Below are 21,676 nucleotides of genomic sequence, written 5' to 3'. Positions count from 1 at the left end.
TGACAATATGAAGTTTATTTACCACACTTCTATTTAACAAGCCCTATAGAGTGCAATTAGGAGCTCAGGTTAACGAATGTTTCTTATTCTTGCCTTCAACTGTAAAACTGAAATAATATCAATAGAGCCCTTCTAGGTTCGTAAGACTCAGTAGAGCTATCACATGCCAAGTCCTTGGATCGGCGACTGCCTGGCACACTGCGAAGTGCTTCAACAGATATTTATTGTTATTCTGCAGTGGCTAGTTTAAACACAGTTAGATGTTTTGGTCTTTTCTATTTACAGATAGTATCATCTGTGACTTGGGTTGAAAATAGGCACAAATGTAGATTAGTGAGAATGAATCATTATTAGTAATAAAACTCTTACAAAAAATGTACATGACTTTGAACTTCTATTTCTAGGAAGAGCAGGTTATATAATCTGAATACCCCTCTGCAGGTCAGCTCACAAGGCAATGAAAAGAATATGACACCAAGATGGGGGGGAGGGGGCGAAGATGAAGCTCAGTGAGAGGTCATTACTAAATCTGAGGGTGCTTGTCCGCTACAGGCATCTTGTGACTTCAGAAGGGAGTGAGGTTAGAGAAATGCTTTTGGGACTCTAACAGTACCTACAGAACTACGGGGACAAATACCCAAGTCTGAGGATGGCCAAGGGGGACACCTTGGTAAACCCTCCATACTTTTAAGATGAGACCCTAGGAGCCAACACCCCAGGTATAAGGGTGATACCAAAAATATAAGGTGAATCAGTAACTGGCCCCCTTGGAGAAGGATGCCTGCCATTAAATCATGTGACCCTGATTGCTAGAGCCCCGAGCAATTCCTCCCACCCGAAGAACACATAAAATTTCCCTGCAGGAGGGTAACATCATTCCACTTCTCAAATGATTCTGTAACTGTTCATACACAATCTCCAGCACACAAACAAAAAGTAACAAGAATTAGGTACACAGGAGATAAGTAACATGACTAAAAAATAAGTGAAAGCACAGATAATATCATAGACCATGAGGCTCTAGAGAAGGTATTTATGGAGCAAAGAGTTTAAAGATGGCTGATACCGTCAAGGAAATAAAAACAGTATGAAAAGTTTTGTCAGACGAATGGAAACTTAAAAAAACTACAAACTGCTCCGACAACATGAAGTATCAAGGGGGCGGGTTTAATGAATGATTTTCATAACCAGTTGAGGGGAGTGTTAGTGAGTTAGAAGAGCTGAAGAGAATATACAGACTTTAAAGTTCTAATAATTAAACAGAAGCAAAGTATAAAAGAGAACCTATTGTAACCTCCTGTACTGGTCAACTGTCAGTGAAAATATACTCTAAACATATTCTTTAAAGACACAGAAACACATTTCTAGTACCATATAAATTCACTATACAATTTATTTATTTAGCCATAAATTTCACCAGGAATAGTAACTTTGTATATTACTGCTACCATAAAACAGTAATTTACCAAAACTGCAACTATCTGCATTACCTAAAAGATTAAAAGTACTTTCAAACGTGTCTACTGGGTAAACACAGGAGGTGAGAATAAATTGGGCTATCTTAGTGAGTTCCCACAATGCCCAAGTAGTACTTCTGAACCCTTAGGTTTAAGTTCTAGAGATAGAACATTTCTGGTAAGTCCAATACACACGTCAGGGTGAAAAATAAAATTAGAATTTTATACATAAACACTTCTCAAAGAATCACAGAGAATCAAATTACCAAATAATTAGGTTTTTTTTTTTCCCTAAGTACAATCTTGGGCTATAATCTCATGGGGTTAAGTGAATACTGCAGTATTTGCAGAGAACAAATCCCTCCAAATATTAAAGTAACAACATCAGATTTCCTTTATAAATAACAAGTATTTAAAAATTAATTGGAGAATAATTATTTCATAATCTCAAAAAATCCTGTAAACTCATTAGAAGATTCAGTCGAAGCTTACACAAGTTACAATTTAATGTATTACATGCAAATTGTAGTATACATAAATTGTATGTTAATATTCCTGCCTTTGGACTAGGCGGTTAGAGAAGATTCATAGCATTTCCCTGATTTGCAATTAAGATTGCTAGACACATTAGTATTACAACATGATTACACATTGTCTTTTTTTAAACTCTCTTTCACAATCTCTGTATAATTGCCTCATTATATAAAATGCACTGTTCTCTAAACTAATGAAGCGAATTTGAATTTGTGTGCCTGTGTGATGAAATTCAATGCAAATATTTTTTAAAAACTGAAGTTCAGAAGTAAAACTTAGATATTTGGACACGCTGACTCAATCTTCTTCAAAAGCCTGAAATCGTGAAAATGCCACTGGTCTTTCCAAAATCTATATAATCACATTCTCTAGTCCATCAATGCAGCTTTTCTTTCCTACCCACATTTTTATTTCTAAGGAATAAAGCACAAGCAGTAATAAACATTTTGTTATTTTAATCAAACAGTGGTTAAATTATTAGTAAAAGCCTTTCAGCCTTAAAAACTGTTCAAAATACTTTGGTAAGATTAGGGTCACAAGGTTAAGGAACAGCATGAAGTCATACAATTTTCTAGTGAAGTCACAATATAGCTAGCTCAAACAAAGGGCAAAGAATATAAATTTGATAGTACTTTTCTTCAAGAGTTAAGTTTAAGATGTAAGAAAATCAGATTTCCTCTGCATGAGGGGAGTGGAATAAGCATAATGTTGACATTATAAGTTCAGCCAGGAGAATAAACATCATATTGAGAAAATATTAAAAATTCTAATCATTAATTTTAAAAGCAGCTTTTTGTTTGTTTCAAATTTTTATTTAAATTCTAATTAGTTAATATATAGTGTAGCATTGGTTTCAGGAGAATTTAGTGATTCATCACTTACATACAACACCCAGTACCCATCAAAACAAGGGCCCTCCTTAGTGCCCATCACCCATCTAGCCCATCCCCCACCCACCGCCCTCCATCAACCCTCAGTCTGTTCTCTATGGCTAAGTCTCTTAGGGTTTGCTTCCCTCTATGAAAGCAGACTTAATTAAAGTCACTTTGGGATTATTTTTCCAAATGGACCATATTTGTGTATGCTTTGTAGCGACAGTGTGGAATGAGCTTGTGAGTCTCATTAGAGTATTTATAAAAAATAATTTCTGTGAATATTATAAAATCAATAACTGAAATACTATATTCTTTTGTTACTTTAAAAATTTTTTAAACTAAACCAATTTTACAGTTAATGATTCAAGGATATTACCAATCACCTTCAAGGACTTATAACTGATAATTCAGGTACATATTTCCTGTAATGAGAGGTACCTGAAAGACTTATAAAATCATGCACACATTATCAATTAATTTTTCAAAATATGAAAGGTTTGAGGGAACTTTATTTTGAACTATTACAACTTAAATAGCTTAAATTTTAAGCATCCTAAACTTACATAGTTTGAAGTAAACAATCAGCTGATCACATATCAACCCTACTGCACACCCAAGCATTTTTTTTTAACGTTTATTTATTTTTGAGACAGAGAGAGACAGAGCATGAATGGGAGAGGGTCAGAGAGAGAGGGAGACACAGAATCTGAAACAGGCTCCAGGCTCCGAGCTGTCAGCACAGACCCCGACGTGGGGCTCGAACTCACGGACCGCAAGATCATGACCTGAGCCGAAGTCAAAAGCTTACCCGACTGGGCCACCCAGGCGCCCCACACCCAAGCATTTTTAATAAAAGATTCTTTCAATAAGTTTAGAAATGTTCCCATGGCACCAACTTAGAAGCCAATTCAAAGTCAAATTAATATGCCAAAAACAATCTCAAACCACGCAAATAATATGAATAAGTAATGAAGCTAAAATTATTAAAGTGGTTTTATGATTTTGAATTCTCTTTCTGCATTCTTATTAAATCTTTATAGACATTTCCTCTTCTGATTTAATAAGACTATCTGATTCATAAGACAGAGTAATGTTACATACCATAGATAAAAATATGGAGGAGCATACCATAACGCATGATTCCCTGGTTTTGTTCTAGGGTAATTTAAGTTTGCTTTGACAAGGCTGAATCAATACAAACACGATATCTCCTATAAAAGAAAATCCAACATAGAAAAACAATCCCAAGTGATAAGACTGCCCAGCTAGCAGTCTTGAAAATTTAAGAACTTATAGGAACTCAGTCTGGACTGTGTATATTTGCAGGTTGAAGCAGATCTGAGACAGCATCACTTTGTTTTCCTGGCAGTGGTAGAAGTGCCATTCTTATACTTGAATAACTGGATAATTATGTCCTGAGGGGACTTAAACTATTTTTTTGAATGCTCAATGTTTTCCTATTTTTATTGCTGATGAGAATGGTGAGAAAACCCTTTCTCTTTCCACTGTTTTTTTTTTTTTAACGTTTATTTATTTTTGAGACAGAGAGAGACAGAGCATGAACGGGGGAGGGGCAGAGAGAGAGAGGGAGACACAGAATCCGAAGCAGGCTCCAGGCTCTGAGCAGTCAGCACAGAACCCGACACGGGCTGGAACTCACAGACCGCGAGATCGTGACCTGAGCCGAAGTCGGACACTTAACCGACTGAGCCACCCAGGCACCCCCTTTCCACTTTTTAAAACTGCCAAATGTAAACATATATGTAAACATCAAAGAACAGTAGTAAAATGGGTGATTCTGCACTACAATCCTACCTGCACTTTCCTTCCTGCCTCCTCTCTCTTCCCATCATCTTCTTCCTTTCCCTTGGAGTTAAGCACCATCTTCAATTTGTAGTAACCACTCCCTTTTTTTTTTTCCTTTACCCTTTTTCCAGCAATGCAGCTATCTCTAAATAACATATTTTTTCCCACTTTCCCAGTTTTGAGACTTAATTAAGTGGGACAAGGCTACAGCCTTCTTTTCAGACTTGCTTCTTTTGCTCAAGATTATGTTTTTGACATATTCATCCTTGTTGGTGTCAGTAGCTGAAGTCATTCATTTTCCCAAGTGTATGGGGTGTGTGTGTGTGTGTGTGTGTGTGTGTGTGTGTCTACACATACACACGTACATATACATATTTTTTATAGGCAATCCTTTCTATTAGATGGTTATTTGAGTTATTTCCAGTTTGAAACTCTTATCAAGGTGTTGCTGTGAATAATCTTGTGACTTGTGCTACACCTGAACACGTTCTTCCCTGAGCAAGCGTGTAGGGGCGAGGTTGCTGGGATGTAGGCAAAGCACAAACTAAGGCACACACAATATACCGTACTTGGGACGGCGCACTCCCACCAGCTGTGTGTGACTTCCCGCTGCTCCAGATCCTCACCAATGTGATAGTGTCAGAGCTTCAAAGTTGTGCCAAACTAGTAGGTAGAAATGCTACAGGATGGTGCTACCGATATACAGTCATCCCGTTACTCGTAAGGTTAACCAAAGATACTTTTAACGGTTAAATGTGTTGCAAAAAACCCTCCTAGTTTGTGGTTATCTTTTTACTCTTTTTAGGTGTTATTTGATAAGCAGGAAGGTTTTAACTTCAGTGTAGAAAAATTTACACCTATTTTCCTGTATGATTTGATACGTTTTGACTTGACTAGTTTACAAAAAAAAAAAATGTTCCTTATGCTGAGTTAAAAACTCCCAAATTATAAATTTAAGACCTTATAGTGTGGCCCTTCACATTTAACCCAGGTGGAATTATATTCTGTACAGCTTCGTGAAGTAGAGTTCCAGTTTTAATACTTTTGTCCACATGGATAAACAGTTGTCCTCCAACCTTTGATGGAATAGCCCATTCTTTCCCCACAAATCAATTTCACCTTCGTCATGTATCAAGTCCCTCTTTTCTCTGACACACTACAGAATTATTAAGACATGTTCAGTTTTGAATTCCTATGATTTGGCTTTGTAGAATCCCTTAGGATTACTGGGTCTGAGAACTGATTGATGTCTTTTACTGTTCCAGAAAAAAAAAAAAATGCCCTGTTTTGCATTCCCTCTGTAACTCCATGTGAAACCCCAACCGAGCATATATTTTCCTACTCTGTCTTCCATTCCTCCCACACATTTTATATTTTACATTATCTTATTCATATTTCCACATTTTTAATTCTCTGGACCTGATAATGGATAATTTCTTCAGCTTTAATTTTCAGTATACTAATTTTTCCTTCAGCTCTGTCTAATCTGTTTTTAAATTCATCTACCGGCCATTTTCTTAAGTATTATGTTGATTACTTAGGGGTTCTCTGGTTCTTTTTCACATCTTCTGTTCCTGTGTCGTGTTTTTAAGCTTCTTCTTTATTTTCTTACTTATATTAAACATTGTCATTTTGATTCTGTCTGAAAATTTTGATAATCTGATAACACTTCACTGTTTTCTTAGCTATTGTTCCCACTGGTTCTTACCTATAATACTTTGATTTCTTTCATGAACGTGTGGGTTTAGGGTTATTTTTTTTGTGGGGGAGGTGAGGGGTTGTTTTATTTTGTTTTTAGTATTAGTCACTCAGTCCCCAGATACAGATATCCATATATTCAAATACGGATATATCCAAAGATATGGATATTCTTTGCAAGAGGGATTGAAGTTGACTTCCTCCAGAAAGAAGTAATGTTTCCTAGTTTCCTACTATCACTTCTCGTGACAGAGCAATTAATTTAAATTCCCCACTGAAATTTTCTCAATCTACACATGCAACATTATTGGCACATTTTTTCTTTCCTAATAGTTCAGTGAGGTGCTTAGTAGTTTTTAGAAATCTTAAAGAGTGTTAAATATTTTAAAAATATTTTTAACACAGCATTTTAATAATTTTAGTCAGAAGGACACTCATAATATCTAATTTGCCCTAACTCCAGGAATAGGATTGTACCACATTTTGAAGCTTTCTTTTTCTCTATTTATTTTAAACTCACATTTGGTGAGCTGTTATAAAAGGGCTGCCTTACATTCATGGTTACTTCTCCAAATACATGATTTCTGGTTTCTAAGAAGTCACAGTAACAATACTTCTGGGATCCACTGGGTCTGGGAAAGACTAGAGGTGGGTGATCTCATCCATTCTTAGAGGTAGACGTTAGACTGCAGAGAGGCATCAGTACCAAAAAGAGTACAACATACCAGGAGCTACATTTCCCACCACTATTAAATTTTCTTAGTTATTGGGCTCCAACCTTCAAGCTCTGCTACATTAAAAACACGCACAGGTAACCCTGAGTGCTGAGGTTTTATAAGGAACACTTACCTGTACACTACCCAAAGTAAGTGTTCAGGTCCTCCATTTTCTTCTGAGGATTATGTCTGAGACCCTGATTCCCACCACCATCTTTGCTTGGTGTTGGTGAGTTGGTAACTGACAATGAGTGTTTCTTTAGTCTGTCTTTAGCTCTTTGTTTTCTCCATGGCAATTAGCCTTTCATACACCTTTTCCTTTTTTGGATCTTACTCCATTTGTTCTTTTGCTGGTGTTCTATGAGTTTTTTTTCTAGTTAAGCCTCATCCTCCTTACTTGTCTAAATCTGTAGGACACATAAGTAGAATTCAAAAGGGAATTTCTTGCCCCCTTCAGTTAAAGGCATGCTACTACTCAAACCACATTGTAGAGAAGGTTACCTGAATTGGTCTTCCATCAGGTGTCAGCACCTCTTCTGAAAGTTCCATCATCTTCAGGGCCATGAGAGCAATGGGCTTTGCATGGCAGAGGCTTTTCCTATGGAGTCCTGCAGCAACACAGTATGCATCACCTATTGTTTCCACCTGCAGCAATCAGACAAACCAAATGCAAACATATGATAATGAGCCAGAAGAGAAATGATGAGTTATCTGCAATCACAAATGTTGCTGAAAACATGTCAGCAAAACATCAATAAATTAAGCAATTAGACAACAGAGTGTAATCACAGCAGAGTTTGCAAACAGCCACTGTCGAATACTGACATCTCACTCCAGGGCTGTTCATCAATGTAATCACCATAGATGATCACTGAAATTGGGGAAAACTGGAACATAAAACAATTATCCTCCACAAAAACAGAACTGCCAGTATTTTGTGTGAACAATTTTCAAATAATGACCTTTTACAAAGCTATCCTCTTATCTCCTTCAACCTTTCAATATTATCTATATCTGGGAGATGAGAAACTGATGTACAAAAACCCATCCATAACCCTACAATTAAAGAGGTAACAGGCACTGTCAGAGTCTTTTCAGACCCTATTCTAATTTTATTGTCAGCATCCATTCTGAATAGACATTACTTTTGTTAAATCTCCTAAGTATTTACCCCAGGTTAAAATTCTTAAATTTCTAAGGCATATAGCATGATACATAACTTATGTTCAGAGGAAAGTTCTCTAATTATCCAAAGTATATGGTGGTATACTTTGGATAATTTGCAAATGATATATCTGACAAGGGGTCAATATCCAAAAACTATAAAGAACTCCTATAACTCAACACTAAAGAAACCAAATAATCCAGTTAAAAACTGGGCAGAGGACCAGAATAGACACTTTTCCAAGGAAGACATACAGATGATCAAGAGACACATGAAAAGATGCTCAACATCACTAACAATCAGGGAAATCCAAATCAAAACCACAATGAGATATCACCTTACACCCATCCGGGCTAAAATTGAAAAGACAAGAAGTAACAAGTATTGGTGAGGATGTAGAGAAAAAGAAGGTGGGTGGTGTAGCCATTGTGGAAAAGAGTATGGAAAAAGTATAATACTTTTTTAAAGAAACAGTTGCTCAAAACATTAAAAATAGACATGCCATATGATCCAATAATTCCATTATTCAGTATTTACTGAAGGAAAATAAAAACATGAACTAGAAAAGGTATATGCATCTCTATGTTTACTGCAGCATTATTTACAATAGCCAAGACCCAAAAGCTACCTAAGGGTCCATCAACAGACAAACAGATAAAAAAAGATGAAATTGTGCCATTTGAGACAAGATAGATGGACATAGGAGGTATTATTCCAAGTGAGATAACTCAATCAGAGAAAAACAAAGACCATGTGAGTCCACTCATAAATGGAATCTTAATAAACAAACAAAAAGCAGAATCAGAACTATAAATACAGAGAACTGATGGTTACCAGAGGAGAGGGGGATGGAGGTGTTGCCAAAATGGATGAAGGGGAGAGGGAGATAGAAGCTTCCAGTTATGGAATAAGTCAAGGGAGTAAAAAGAGCGTAAGGTATATAGTCAATGATATTGTAATAGCGATGTAATGGGACAAGTGATGGTGAGCACAGCATAATGTATAAACTTGACCAATCACTAAGTTGAACACCTACAACTAATCTAACATTGTGTGTCAACCATTCTCAAATTAAAAAAGTATATGGAGATGGGGCGCCTGGGTGGCTCAATCAGTTCAGCGTCCGACTTCGGCTCAGGTCATGATCTCACAGTCCATGAGTTTGAGCCCCGCATCAGGCTCTGTGCTGACAGCTCGGAGCCTAGAGCCTGCTTCAGATTCTGTGTCTCCCCTTCTCTCTGCCCCTCCCCTACTCATGCTCTCTCTCTGTCTCAAAAATAAATAAAAACATTTTTAAAAAGTATATGGAGGTAAACTCCTCAATAGTTCTAACATTTTAATTAGAGGAAAGTGACAAAATATTATGTTAAATGTCCAATTCCAATATCACCTTTTCTATGAATCCCTCCATGGTCTCTCCATTGGTTCTTAGTACAACTAACCATTCCTTCTGTTTCCACAGCACTTCCCACACCTCTTTGCTATGGCTTACATCATAGGTTATAATCAAGATGTATCCCCAACTCTGATGGCAGCTCTTTAAGAATGGGTCCATGTTGGGGCGCCTGGGTGGCTCAGTCGGTTAAGCCTCCGACTTCAGCTCAGGTCACGATCTCACGGTCCGTGAGTTTGAGCCCCGTGTCGGGCTCTGGGCTGATGGCTCAGAGCCTGGAGCCTGCTTCCGATTCTGTGTCTCCCTCTCTCTCTCTGACCCTCCCCCGTTCATGCTCTGTCTCTCTCTGTCTCAAAAATAAATAAACGTTAAAAAAAAATTTTTTTAAACAGAAAAAAAAGAATGGGTCCATGTTTTCTTCATCTCTGTATTCCTAATGCTTATAGTGGTTTCTAAAATATAGCTACTTAATAAATATATACCAAATGAATAAACAAATAAATCATGTTTATCATGATTTATCCATGTTTATCCACGTTTATCATGATTATAATAAATCATTCTAATAGTGTTTTCATATTCACTGCTCATTTCATGAGCGCCACATAGATGTGTATAGAAAAAAAATTGCCTCTGAATGATTGGAGATGCTTCTATCATAAATTACCAAAACTTATAAAATATGCTATTAGTTAAGATATAATAGCCATAATTAGATTTTGTGTGAGTGCATTCTAACAATAGGGTATTAAAAAATGTACTGCATAAAATCTGTTGGCACTTATTTAGGGAATATAATGAGAAGAGTTAAGCTCATGAGACGAGAAATGCCAAAACGATCACTTGATCACCAAAATCTTCTCAGAAAATATGCATCTAAAGTTACTCCCAATATCCTAGACCTATCATGAAGTTCAACATTTTCACCTGTTTTCTTGTGCCAGAGAAATGGAAATAAAATCATATGGTGAGAAAAGAAAGACAATCCATTGTGAGTTGGGAAAGGTTATACTCCAAGGACTGAAATATACTTCCCCCAAAGAATTCCCACTGAGAAAGACATCCAGTAAATAATGAATGTCTAATATGTGTCAGTTTACCATTTCCCCCTGAAAACACAATGTCCTCTGCTAATTCTTTTTTTTTTTTTTTTTTTTTTTTAACGTTTTTTTTTTTATTTATTTTTGGGACAGAGAGAGACAGAGCATGAACGGGGGAGGGGCAGAGAGAGAGGGAGACACAGAATCGGAAACAGGCTCCAGGCTCTGAGCCATCAGCCCAGAGCCTGACGCGGGGCTCGAACTCACAGACCGCGAGATCGTGAGATCGTGACCTGGCTGAAGTCGGTCGCTTAACCGACTGCGCCACCCAGGCGCCCCTGTCCTCTGCTAATTCTATTTATTTCATCTTTTTGTACTTCTATATACTTTTTTTAAGTTTTTATATAAATTCCAGTTAACAAACAGTGTAATATTAGTTTCAGGTGTACAATATAGTGATTCAACACTTTCATACAACACCCAGTGCCCATCACAAGCGTACTCCTTCATCCCTGTCACCTATTTCACTGATCCCCCCACTCACCCCCCGCTTTGGTAACCATCAGTGTATTCTCTGCAGTTAAGAGTGTGTTTCTTGGTTTGCTTCTCTCTCTTTTTCCCCTTGGCTTACTTGTTTGTTTCTTAAATCCCACATGAGTGAAATCATATGGTATTTGTCTTTCTCTAACTGACTGACTTTTCTTAGCATTATACCCCCTAGCTCCAACCATATCATTGCAAATGGCAAGATTTCATTCTTTTTTATAGCTGAGAAATATTCCATTCTATGTATATACCACATGTTGTGAGCCATGAACTTTGAAACTAAATTCTGATTTTCAGATATCAGAACACATAGGCAGTAAACTATTTGTACAAACTGAATTGCTTTACAGTGAACTGTGAACATGCATGTTCCTGAAGCATTATCTCTTCTTGAAATCCCTATCCTCCTCTTCTTCATCAGTCATCATCTTCATTATCTTTCAGCTAAAGTTGAATGAGTTCCACTAAATGTGTATTCCTAGAATTTGTACCATAACAATACAGATTAGTTCTATGTTGCACTTTTTCTTTTAGCTGTGTGTAATGTAGTATGGATATGGACCAGTTGCCAATGGCTATGACACAGAATTCTAAGAAAGTGCAAGATAAATGTGTACACAATATAACAAAATCACATGAAAATCTATACATGATCATGTAAGCTTTTATAGTATTTAGTTTCCAAATATTTGAAGTCTGTTTACCTGTCAGAAACAATAGGATCAAGAATTAGGCAAGGGACATCTGGGTGGCTCAGTTGCTTAAGTGTCTGACTCTTGATTTTGGTTGAGGTCATGATCTCACCAATCATGAGTTCCAGCCCTGTGTTGGGCTTGGAGCTAATGGCAATGAGCCTGCTTGGGATTCTCTCTGTCTCTCCCTCTCTCTCCCTCTCCCTCCCTCCCTGCCCCCTCTTGCTCGTGCTCTCTCTCTCTCAAAATAAATAAATAAATAAATAAATAAATAAACAAACAAACAAACTGAAAAAAACTAGGCAAGAAATAGACATCAAAAAACAATGGCCTTTATATCAAGTTGTGCAACTCACAATTATTCATAAACATCCAACATATAGAAAAAATCTAAAAGATGTTTTCATCATGCTAGGCTAGAGTATGTTGCAATAACAATATATCTTCAATATCTGAATGCCCCAAAATAACAAAGGCTTATTTTTGATTCATGCTACAAATTCATGTGAGTTAAGGGATTGGAGGAGAGGGGAGAAACATGTGCTGTGTCTCTCTACTCTAGGACAAAAGCTAATAGAACCTCCCCACCTGGTGCTGGTTGCCATGGCAGAGATAAAGAGGTTCTGACAAACCGTGCACTAGCCATTACAGCTTTGTCCCAGATGTGACATATAGAGCTTCTCAAGATTCATCCACCAAAGCAAGTCACATGACCATGATCAGTGCAAAGGCGATGGGAAAATTCAACCACCCTTCTGCCCAGACACGAGTCAGAAATATTTGGTGAGTAGTACTTGTATGCACATGAATGAATAGGTAATAGCTTAAAAGTTTTCAAATACTTAGATGTCTGGAAACTGCAGGTAATATATCTGTAAGATGTTTTTTTTTTCTTTCCTTACAGATATATTCAGCCTCTTAACCTAAAAATCTTGGTCTAAATGCTACCACCTTAGCCATGCATCTTTCCATGGAAGTTCTATTCTTCTCTCCCTTCATCTAATTCTGATCTACGCAAGTTTAGCAGAATTAAGTATATATGCAAATTTTAATGGGTTCCCTCCAAAAACATTAGTCAATTTTGCTTCACGGGAGCAGAAAAAGGGAAAACATTATATATCAATTACATTTGCTCCTAAGGATGTTTCCTTGAGTTAAACCAGATAAACAAGTGGAAATTGTAAACTTTCAAAAAAAAATGCCTGTAAAGTTGACTATGTTCTGAATTCCTTTACACTTGCTTTGGTGTTTTTTACATACAATTTTAAATACAACAAACTACCTAAAGTAGTGCATTTCATTTATTTTTGACATCTCTGACCTGTTCTTGAATGGTACTAGATAAGAATAAATATGGCTAAACTACTCATGGAGGTGGAAAAGACCGCTCACATCCTTTTCTGAACATAGGAGGCTTCTGCACTAAAATTATTATGTATGACTATTGCCTCACATATTATTATAGATGCTTTTATCAAACTAAAACAATTTACCCATCTCTGTATATCATCTGTTCAACCCTTGATAGTAAAAACCCTTACATTATCCCAGAAATAAAGGAGGTGTAGAAATAAAGGAGTGCACAGAGCTGTGCACTCTTCCTTTTTATTTATGTTATTTTAGTTAAAAAATTTTTTTAATGTTTATTTATTTTTGAGAGAGAGACACACAGAGTCAGAGCCTGAGTGGGATAGGGTCAGAGAGAGAGGGAGACATAGAATCTGAAGCAGGCGCCAGGCTCCAAGCTGTCAGCACAGAGTCTGATGCAGGGCTCAAACTCACGAACTGTGAGGTCATGACCTGAGCCAAAGTTGGACACCCAACCGACTGAGCCACCCAGGTGCCCCAATGTTATTTTAGTTTTAAAGTAATCATTTAAAAGAGTTTATTTTAGTTCTTAATAGGATCTCACTCCTGTAACATTCTTCTCCATCCCCTCCAGGCTAATGCTCAAGAAATATCTACCAGGTTTCTTAGAAATTTGGGCACAGTAAGGAGAAAGGAGTTTGTGTGTGTCATGGGGAAGGGTAGTGGTGGTGATATTGGCCTAGGATTAGCCTAAAAGAATACTGTGTATAACAGGGCAATGAATAATCTCTGTCCCACGGATTCACATCCAACTCAGTCCTTCAATCCCACATTCCTTGGTCTGTCTTCTTTTGAACTTTAGGACTTGTAAAAGAAAGCTTGTGGAGTGGGGGGAGGGGGCATAAAAATAGAGGGTCAGAGAGCTCTGGCAGCCTATTTTACTGGACAACCTCCCTCTCTCCTTCTAGGTATCATCAAGAGGAGAACCAAATTGGAAAGTCTGCTTTCTAATTGTTTTGCTTTCTGGTTTTGGTCCCTCAAGTCATTAAAAACAGAAAGAGGAGAGAAAAGTTGAGAGAGGCACAGAAAGGAGAAGAGAGATGTTGGAATGAGTTGGAGGCAGATGAAGTCTACAAATGAATATGTCTTTTCTCTCCTGGAATCTCACAGAGCACTTTGTCACCTGGTTATGATCAGGTAGGCAAAAGGGGGCTGAGAAACATGCCACACTCTGCATGAGCTCATTGACTGTGGCTAAGAACATGTAATTCCCAGAAAGGACACCCTATTCACCCTTGTTGAGAGGATAGAGCCACACCTGCCAGCCTAATCACCTCTCTGACATCAGGTGTGGTTCCTGAGTGACAATGAAAGGAAGGGAGGTGGAAGAGGTTTCCAGTGGTTGGTAGGGAGCCTGAGTCCACAGGTGGTTCTGAAGGTCCCTGTCACCTAGAAACCAAAAAATGGGGTCGCTGGTGCTCTGGACACAGATTATCCAAAAGACTGACTAGAAAAGGTAGAGCATGGCACAGGCCTTCATGAAGACTTATCAGTAGCAAAAAAGCTACTGGAAAGTTTTGGATTTGGGTAGATTGAGAGGTCCCTTACTTTTATCCTTTACCTCATACAAGTTCAGCAGCTCTCCACTGTTTATGTCCCTGTTTCCAGATACTCAGCAGGGTGGGTGACATGGGCTCCTGGCCAAAGATGAAAATTCAGGTGTTGATGGCCAAGCACAGGTCTTGGGGCCATGGCGTTATCCACTGGAAGATGAGCAACTTGCCAGACATTAAACATGAACCTAGATTTTCATTGTTCTTGTGGTTGTGGGGCTTGAAGATACAATGATCCTCTTCCAATATGACTGTTAAGTATCTATATCAGAAGCAGGCAGGAAGGCCTTGACACAAAGATTCAAGCAATGGAGATAAAGGCAGTGCTGTCTTTAGTATCATTTCCTTGGCTTAGACAGATGATGGCCATGTCCACAAAAGCTACATTAATGATGATGACAGCACTGATGGAGCACAGAGACCAGCACATGCACAACACCATAGTTGCCCAAACAGAGGTCCGACTAATGATGGCAGGTAATCTGGGGCGAGAACAATTTCCAAAGGCAGGCGTTAACCACATGAGTACCCAAAGAGCTTGAGTATCTCCATGGACTGCCCTGCTGAATGTGGTCTGATTTCCCTTCACAGGGTAGTTACTCCTGTACGAACTGGGCTATAGTTCCCCATTAGTAATAACAATTGTTTTGTCAGATTCTGGGAGGCTGTGGTCTGAGGCAGTGATGAAGGTGAAGAAGCTACAGGTGATGTCCTGCTCCTGTAGATGAAGGGTGGGGTCGGAGGTGGGCAAACGGTGCTGATCCTAGGTTTCAAATGGAAAGAAATGACACCTGTCCAGAAGATATGACCTCATCATACTCTTTAATGATCGCCTTGTTTCTGCAGTAAGAGTCTGTCCAAAAGAAGACCCTGAACTTGTAGCCTGTCCTGGGATGTCTGAACTCTTTCACCCTAATTGGTATAAACCTTAGCAAATCTGCATTGGATCTCTTAAGTATTAGGTGGGGGTTGGCTCAAAAGGCGAGGTCCCACAAGGCGGGTATATTTTGGTTGATGAAACTTGTGCCCTCACCCAAGTGCCGCTGCATTTACCCCAACTTGGGATTCAGGTGGAGAAGGCCCTGCCAACCTGAGCATCCATGGTCTCTAACTCCACACTCAAGAAAGTCCCTGAAGAGATCATGTTCAGGGCTCAAGCCCGCCCCCCCCCCCACTTCCGTCACCTCCACCACTTTATTCTCGTGCACCATCTCTCATCTGAACTTCCCTTCCTCATCTTCTCCTCTACCTCCTCATTCATTTTTCTTCTCCAGGATTCCAATCTCTCCACTGGCTCCTCATCCACTACTTCCTTCTGCTGCCACTGAGAGAGAAGGTGGCACACTCTTCAGTCATCACCTGAGATCTCTATGACACTGTGAACCAGATCTCTGTAGGCATTCCACCTGGCATTACCAGGGTGTAAAAGTAGATCACTCACCAGTAACAGAGGTACAGGAGAAAACTGAGGCTTCACAGGTGATGGCTGGCAGAATGCAGCAGCCTGGATATGGCCACACCCTGCCACCCTAACTCTAAAGGAGGGGACACCACTGAGGACACCAGTTCCTGGGATTAGACAGAACAGTAACAACTGAGCACGAAGGGCATCTATCTCCCACAGGGGGACCAAGAAGCAGCCTCCACCTCCTTAGCACATTCATTTTCATCAGACGCTATGTTGGGAATCCACCTCCACATATTTATCCCCTTCCTATACAACAATTACCAGAAAGCAAAATTGTTACCCTGTCCTTTTTAATTTTTTTTCAGATCATCTTATAGTCAATCCAATATTAGTACTTTCATCATAGGTCCTATTTTATGATGTCAAAGGCTGATATTCTGGAAATAATTTTGATGTTTTAATGAGTTAATGTTGCAAAGGCTAGTGCTCCATGCTGGTCCTTATGTGGTCATTGGCAATAAGAACGAAGGTGTGATGGGTCATTAAAGTAACGTCCTATTACTTCTAACTTTCTATGGATGTTACCTCTTGTCACACAGGAACTGAAAGTTCTCACTTGGCATTGTCATTAACTGGAACTTCAGAGAGAGGAGTCTCTGTACACAAACACTGACTCTTTGCACAGTCTCAGGAAAATAAAAGTTCGCGCTCCTAAAGTCAGCTCCCATTTTTACCCCTGGACTGTTTTCCCCACTACAGCTTTAAAATTCACAGCCTGATTACCACCAGACATCCTGAATCAGCAAACGGGTTGAAACCAGGTTTATTTACTCTTTTTTAAAGGCCTTGAAAACCACATGGATGTGCTCATTATTTTGAAAGGAGATGTCTCATAACGAAGAGGAACTATTTCTACCTCACTGGGTACACAGCTTGGAGGGCATGTTCCTAACACTACAAACTAGACAGACAAAGTCTATCTCAAGAGGAAGCCCTCACTTTCAAGTTTTCTTTCCCTACTTCTGAGTGCGTAACTGGCATACAAATACCCAATGGATAAATTTCTCTCTTTAGCATGGTATTACATTGGTGTTGGGAGTGTGTGTGTGTGTGTGTGTGTGTGTGTGTGTGTGTGCATGCGCGTGCACGCACATGTTTATATTCTCCTCCTACTAGATATGTACTTTACTTTTTATATGCCTGGATCCTAGCACAGTAGCAGGATCGTTTTTATGAGTTTTACTGAATGCTTTAAATTGTGTCTGATTTCTACAGGTTGGAATTGTAAAGTTTTCCAACTCAAAACTCAGGACCACCTACATAAAAATCACCCAGAGGGTACTTGTTAAAAATCAGACCCCAAAGGTCCCACACCTAGATCTACTAAATCAAAATATAGGTATAAGGCCCAGCCATCTACATTTTCACATGTTCTCAGGTATATTTGTGATTTTCGAAGTTGAAGGACTTCTCTTATATTACATGAACTAACAACACTACAATATTTACCCAGATATTCACCTTGTCTTTAAGACCCAAGGAGAAGAAAAGAAAAAGAAAAAAGAAAAGAAAGAAAAGTACTCCTACCCTTGAACTCCAGTCATTCCCATATACTCCTTCTTGGTCTTCCACCCTATCCCATAGGGCAATAAACTTCTGCAAAGATTTCCTTGTCAGAACTTTCAACAAGTCCTAGCCCAGGCATCACCCCAGCCCCCCCAACACACACCCAAAATGCTGAGGGTCATTTTGCACAATAGGTATTCAATGATCCAAAGCAAGTTTGCTAAGTTCAATTAATGGCTGTATAATCGCTTAGCAATTCAAATGGAAACTACTTTAAGGATTTACTGATAAAGCTACTTAAAAACCCCTCATTCTTTAAAAAAAAATCTGTCTAATTACACTCATTTTGGTTGACGTTTCTGACCCAAATACTACTTCTTTTAAGGATGTCTCTACAGTGCTCAGCTGATACAGCACTGGAAAAGAGGTCATGGATATAAATAGAACAGTGATTTGGCCTGGTAACTACTCCCAAATGAGGGAAAATAGATTCCAAATGACTGCCTATCAAATAAAGCTCTTCTGGTAATATGCTCAGTAGATCTAACAATATAAACTCCAGTTTCTTTCCAGGAATCTCAACCATGTGGAAAATGCTGCTGTCAAGCCCCAGGTTATTTACCATAAAAGTTATTGAATACCGGGTCACGTGAAAAAAGAAAAATATATTGAAACATGCAGTCAAAATTTCTTTCTAAATCTTCAAGTTAGATGTGGGCAACTGAAAATTTCTTTCTGCTGTCCAGCAGGCTATCCTGTAGGATCATCAATGAGAGGGCTCCAACTCTCCACTTTCATCCCCCACTACCACTTTTACTCTATGCGCCAATCAAAATGAAGAACACAAAGTTCTTTGCCAACTTCCCATATCTCCCACCACCATGTTTATACTCAGAGTTACTGCTCTACTTGAAATCATCAATTATTTACTCTTTGTAAAATAATTACTGAGTCTATCACTTTCAAGAGAAGTTTTCCAGGGATTCCTGATTTGCCAGAACTTTAAACATTGCCCCTAAAAATCAGTGAATGTCTGCTATATTTTCAGTAAACACATAATGAGTGTAAAATTAAGTGAATTAATGTCACAAAAGTGAATAATTTCAAGACTTATGATAATGCTACAGTAATCAAGACCTTGTGATAGTAGTGAAGGAACAGACAAATATATCAGTGGCACAGAACAGAGAACCCAGATGTAGATTCTCAGAAATACAGTCAACTGATCTTTGACAAATAATGAAAGGCTGGGCACCTGAGTGGCTCAACTGGTCAAGTGTACCACTCTTGACTTCTTAGCTCAGGTCTGACTCTTGACTTCAGCTCAGGTCATGATATCATGGTTCACGAGTCTGAGCCTCACATCAGGCTCTGTACTGACCGTGTGGTGGAGCCTGTTTCCGAAATGGTCTCTCCCTCCCTCTCTGCCCCTCCCCCGAGCATGCTGTGCTAGCTCTCACACACACAAAATAAACAAGCAAACAAAAAAGAAGCAATGACAACAAAGTGGAGCAAAGATAGCTTCTTTAACAAATGATACTGGAACGAGTAGATATCCACATGCAAAAGAATGAATCTAGACAGAGACCTTACACCCTTCACAAAAATTAACTAGAAATGGCTCACAGACCTAAATGGAAAATGGAAAACTATAAAACTACTGTAAGAAGAAAACCTAGATGACCTTGGGATATGGTGATGCCTTTTTACATACAATACTGAAGACAAGATCTATGATAGAAATAACTGATACACTGGACTTCATTAAAATTAAAACCTTCTCTACAAAAGACAGTATCAAGAGAATGAGAAGACAAGACAAAAACTGGGAGAAAATATTTGCAAAAGACACATCTGATAAAAGAACTCTTATCCAAAATATAGAGAGAGCTCTTAAAATTCACCAGTAAGAAAATAACCCGATTGAAAAATGAGCCAAACACCTTAATAGACATCTCACCAAAGATATACAGATAGCAAATAAGCATATGAAAAGATGCATCACATCCTATATCATCAGAGAAATGATAAATTAGATAAATGAACAAATAAACACAGTCCATACAAACAATGGAATATTATTCAGCACTAAAACAAAATGAACTATCAAACCGTGTGATAAGACCTGGAGACTTAAATGCATATTAGTAAGTAAAAGAAACCAATCTGAAAAGGCATCATACTATATGATTCCAACTATACGACACTGTGGAAAAGGTAACACTATGGAGATAGCAAAAAGACTAGTAATTGACAGTGACTGGTGAGTGAGGAGGGGGAATGACTAGGGATAGAATTTTTCAGGCATTGAAAATACTCTGTATATTAGAATGATGAACATATGTTGTTATACATTTAATCAAACCCATAGAATGTGCAATACAAGAGTGAATCCTAAAGCAAACTATGGACTTGAGGTGTTTATAATGTATCAATGTGAGTTCATCCTTGGTAAAAAATCATTCTGGTGAATGATGCTCACTGGGTAAAGCTACGGGGCCAGCAAGTATATGGGAAATTTTGGTACCTTACTCTCCATTTTATTGTAAACATAAAACTGCTCTAAAAATATTAAGTCTTCTTTTAAGAAGTGCATGGTGAAGCCAAATAAGCAAATCAAATGAAACTGTTTCATTACAAATTTGTTTCTTGAAGCAAGATTATCTAATCTCCAAAAATTCTAATAGCTTCAGGTATCAATATAATTACTATCTTTTATCCTCCCAGATTAAGCTTTCCACACCCCTTCTTCCATGAGTTAAATGTGTCACATGCCTCCAAGTCCATTTCCATGCTCTATCTTTGCCTTCCACACCCCCTCTTCCATGAGTTAAATGTGTCACATGCCTCCAAGTCCATTTCCATGCTCTTTGCTGATCCTTTAAATCCTTCAGTAGAAAGTGATCTTTGCTTCTTAAAGAAATGCAATAAAACTTGGCCGCGGCACGGCACGTTGTACACCACAGTCACTCGTGTTTGCACTTTGTTATCATCTTGTCTAGATTACTAGGCCACTTGCTTTTGCAAGCAAGGATAGTATCTAAGTTATCTTTTTAAGTCCTGCAGGGGTTAATAGAGCGCTAGAATAGTAGACGCTTAGAGAATTATGACTGAGGCAAACTGTATTATAAACATCTCTATCAAGAGCTAGGTCAATATAGATAATATATAAACTACTTTTAAAATCAAAGTCATCGTTAACAATCAATTCACGATGAGCCTACCTAATGCCAAATCAAGAACATATTCAGATCAGCAGGTGATTTGCATGAATGGAAGTATTTCCATTAAGTAGACAAAATTAACTGCTTCCTTCTGGTTTCCATCAATGACTCAAGCCTCTGATACACACCTGCCAGCCCAGGTAATGCTACCATCATTTCTCACTTGAATGATGGCGATAATATCCTTATGTTCTGCTTTTGCTCTGAAGATCTATGCCCACACCACTGAGAAAGTGATTTTGTTAATTCTTTATTTTTTTAATGATTTCAGGAATAGAATTTACTGATTCATCACTTACATAGGACACCCAGTGCTCATCGCAAGTACCCTCCTTAATGCCCATCACCCATCTAGCCCGGCCCCGCCCACCTTCCTCCAGCAACCCTCAGTTCTTTCTCTGTATGTAATAGTCTCTCATGGTTTGCCTCCCTCTCTGTTTTTATTTCTTTTTTTTGCTTCCCTTCCCTTATGTTCATCTGTTGTGTTTCTTAAATTCCACATATGAATGAAATTATATGATATTTGTCTTTCTCTGACAGACTTATTTCATTTAGCATAATACATCCTAGTTTCATCCACAATGTCACAAAAGGCAAGATTCCGTTCTTTTTGATGTCTAAGCAATATTTCATTG

The 21,676-nt window shown here is 38.4% G+C and overlaps 1 protein-coding gene across 2 annotated transcripts in view; it reads right to left on the bottom strand.

Annotated features, from left to right (window-relative positions):
* The window catches only part of GUCY1A2 (guanylate cyclase 1 soluble subunit alpha 2), a 331,166-nt gene that overhangs the window by 98,066 nt on the left and 211,424 nt on the right, over positions 1-21,676 (bottom strand). For both annotated transcript variants that reach the window (XM_078432697.2, XM_078432698.2), the window contains exon 6: positions 7,588-7,731. In XM_078432697.2, the coding sequence (XP_078288823.1) occupies positions 7,588-7,731 (144 nt within the window). The remainder of the gene's footprint in view (positions 1-7,587; positions 7,732-21,676) is intronic.

This window comes from Panthera onca, chromosome D1 (genome assembly GCF_046562875.1).
Source record: "Panthera onca isolate mPanOnc1 chromosome D1, mPanOnc1 haplotype 2, whole genome shotgun sequence".
NCBI lineage: Eukaryota > Metazoa > Chordata > Mammalia > Carnivora > Felidae > Panthera > Panthera onca.
This window is presented reverse-complemented; position numbering and strand designations above follow the sequence as displayed.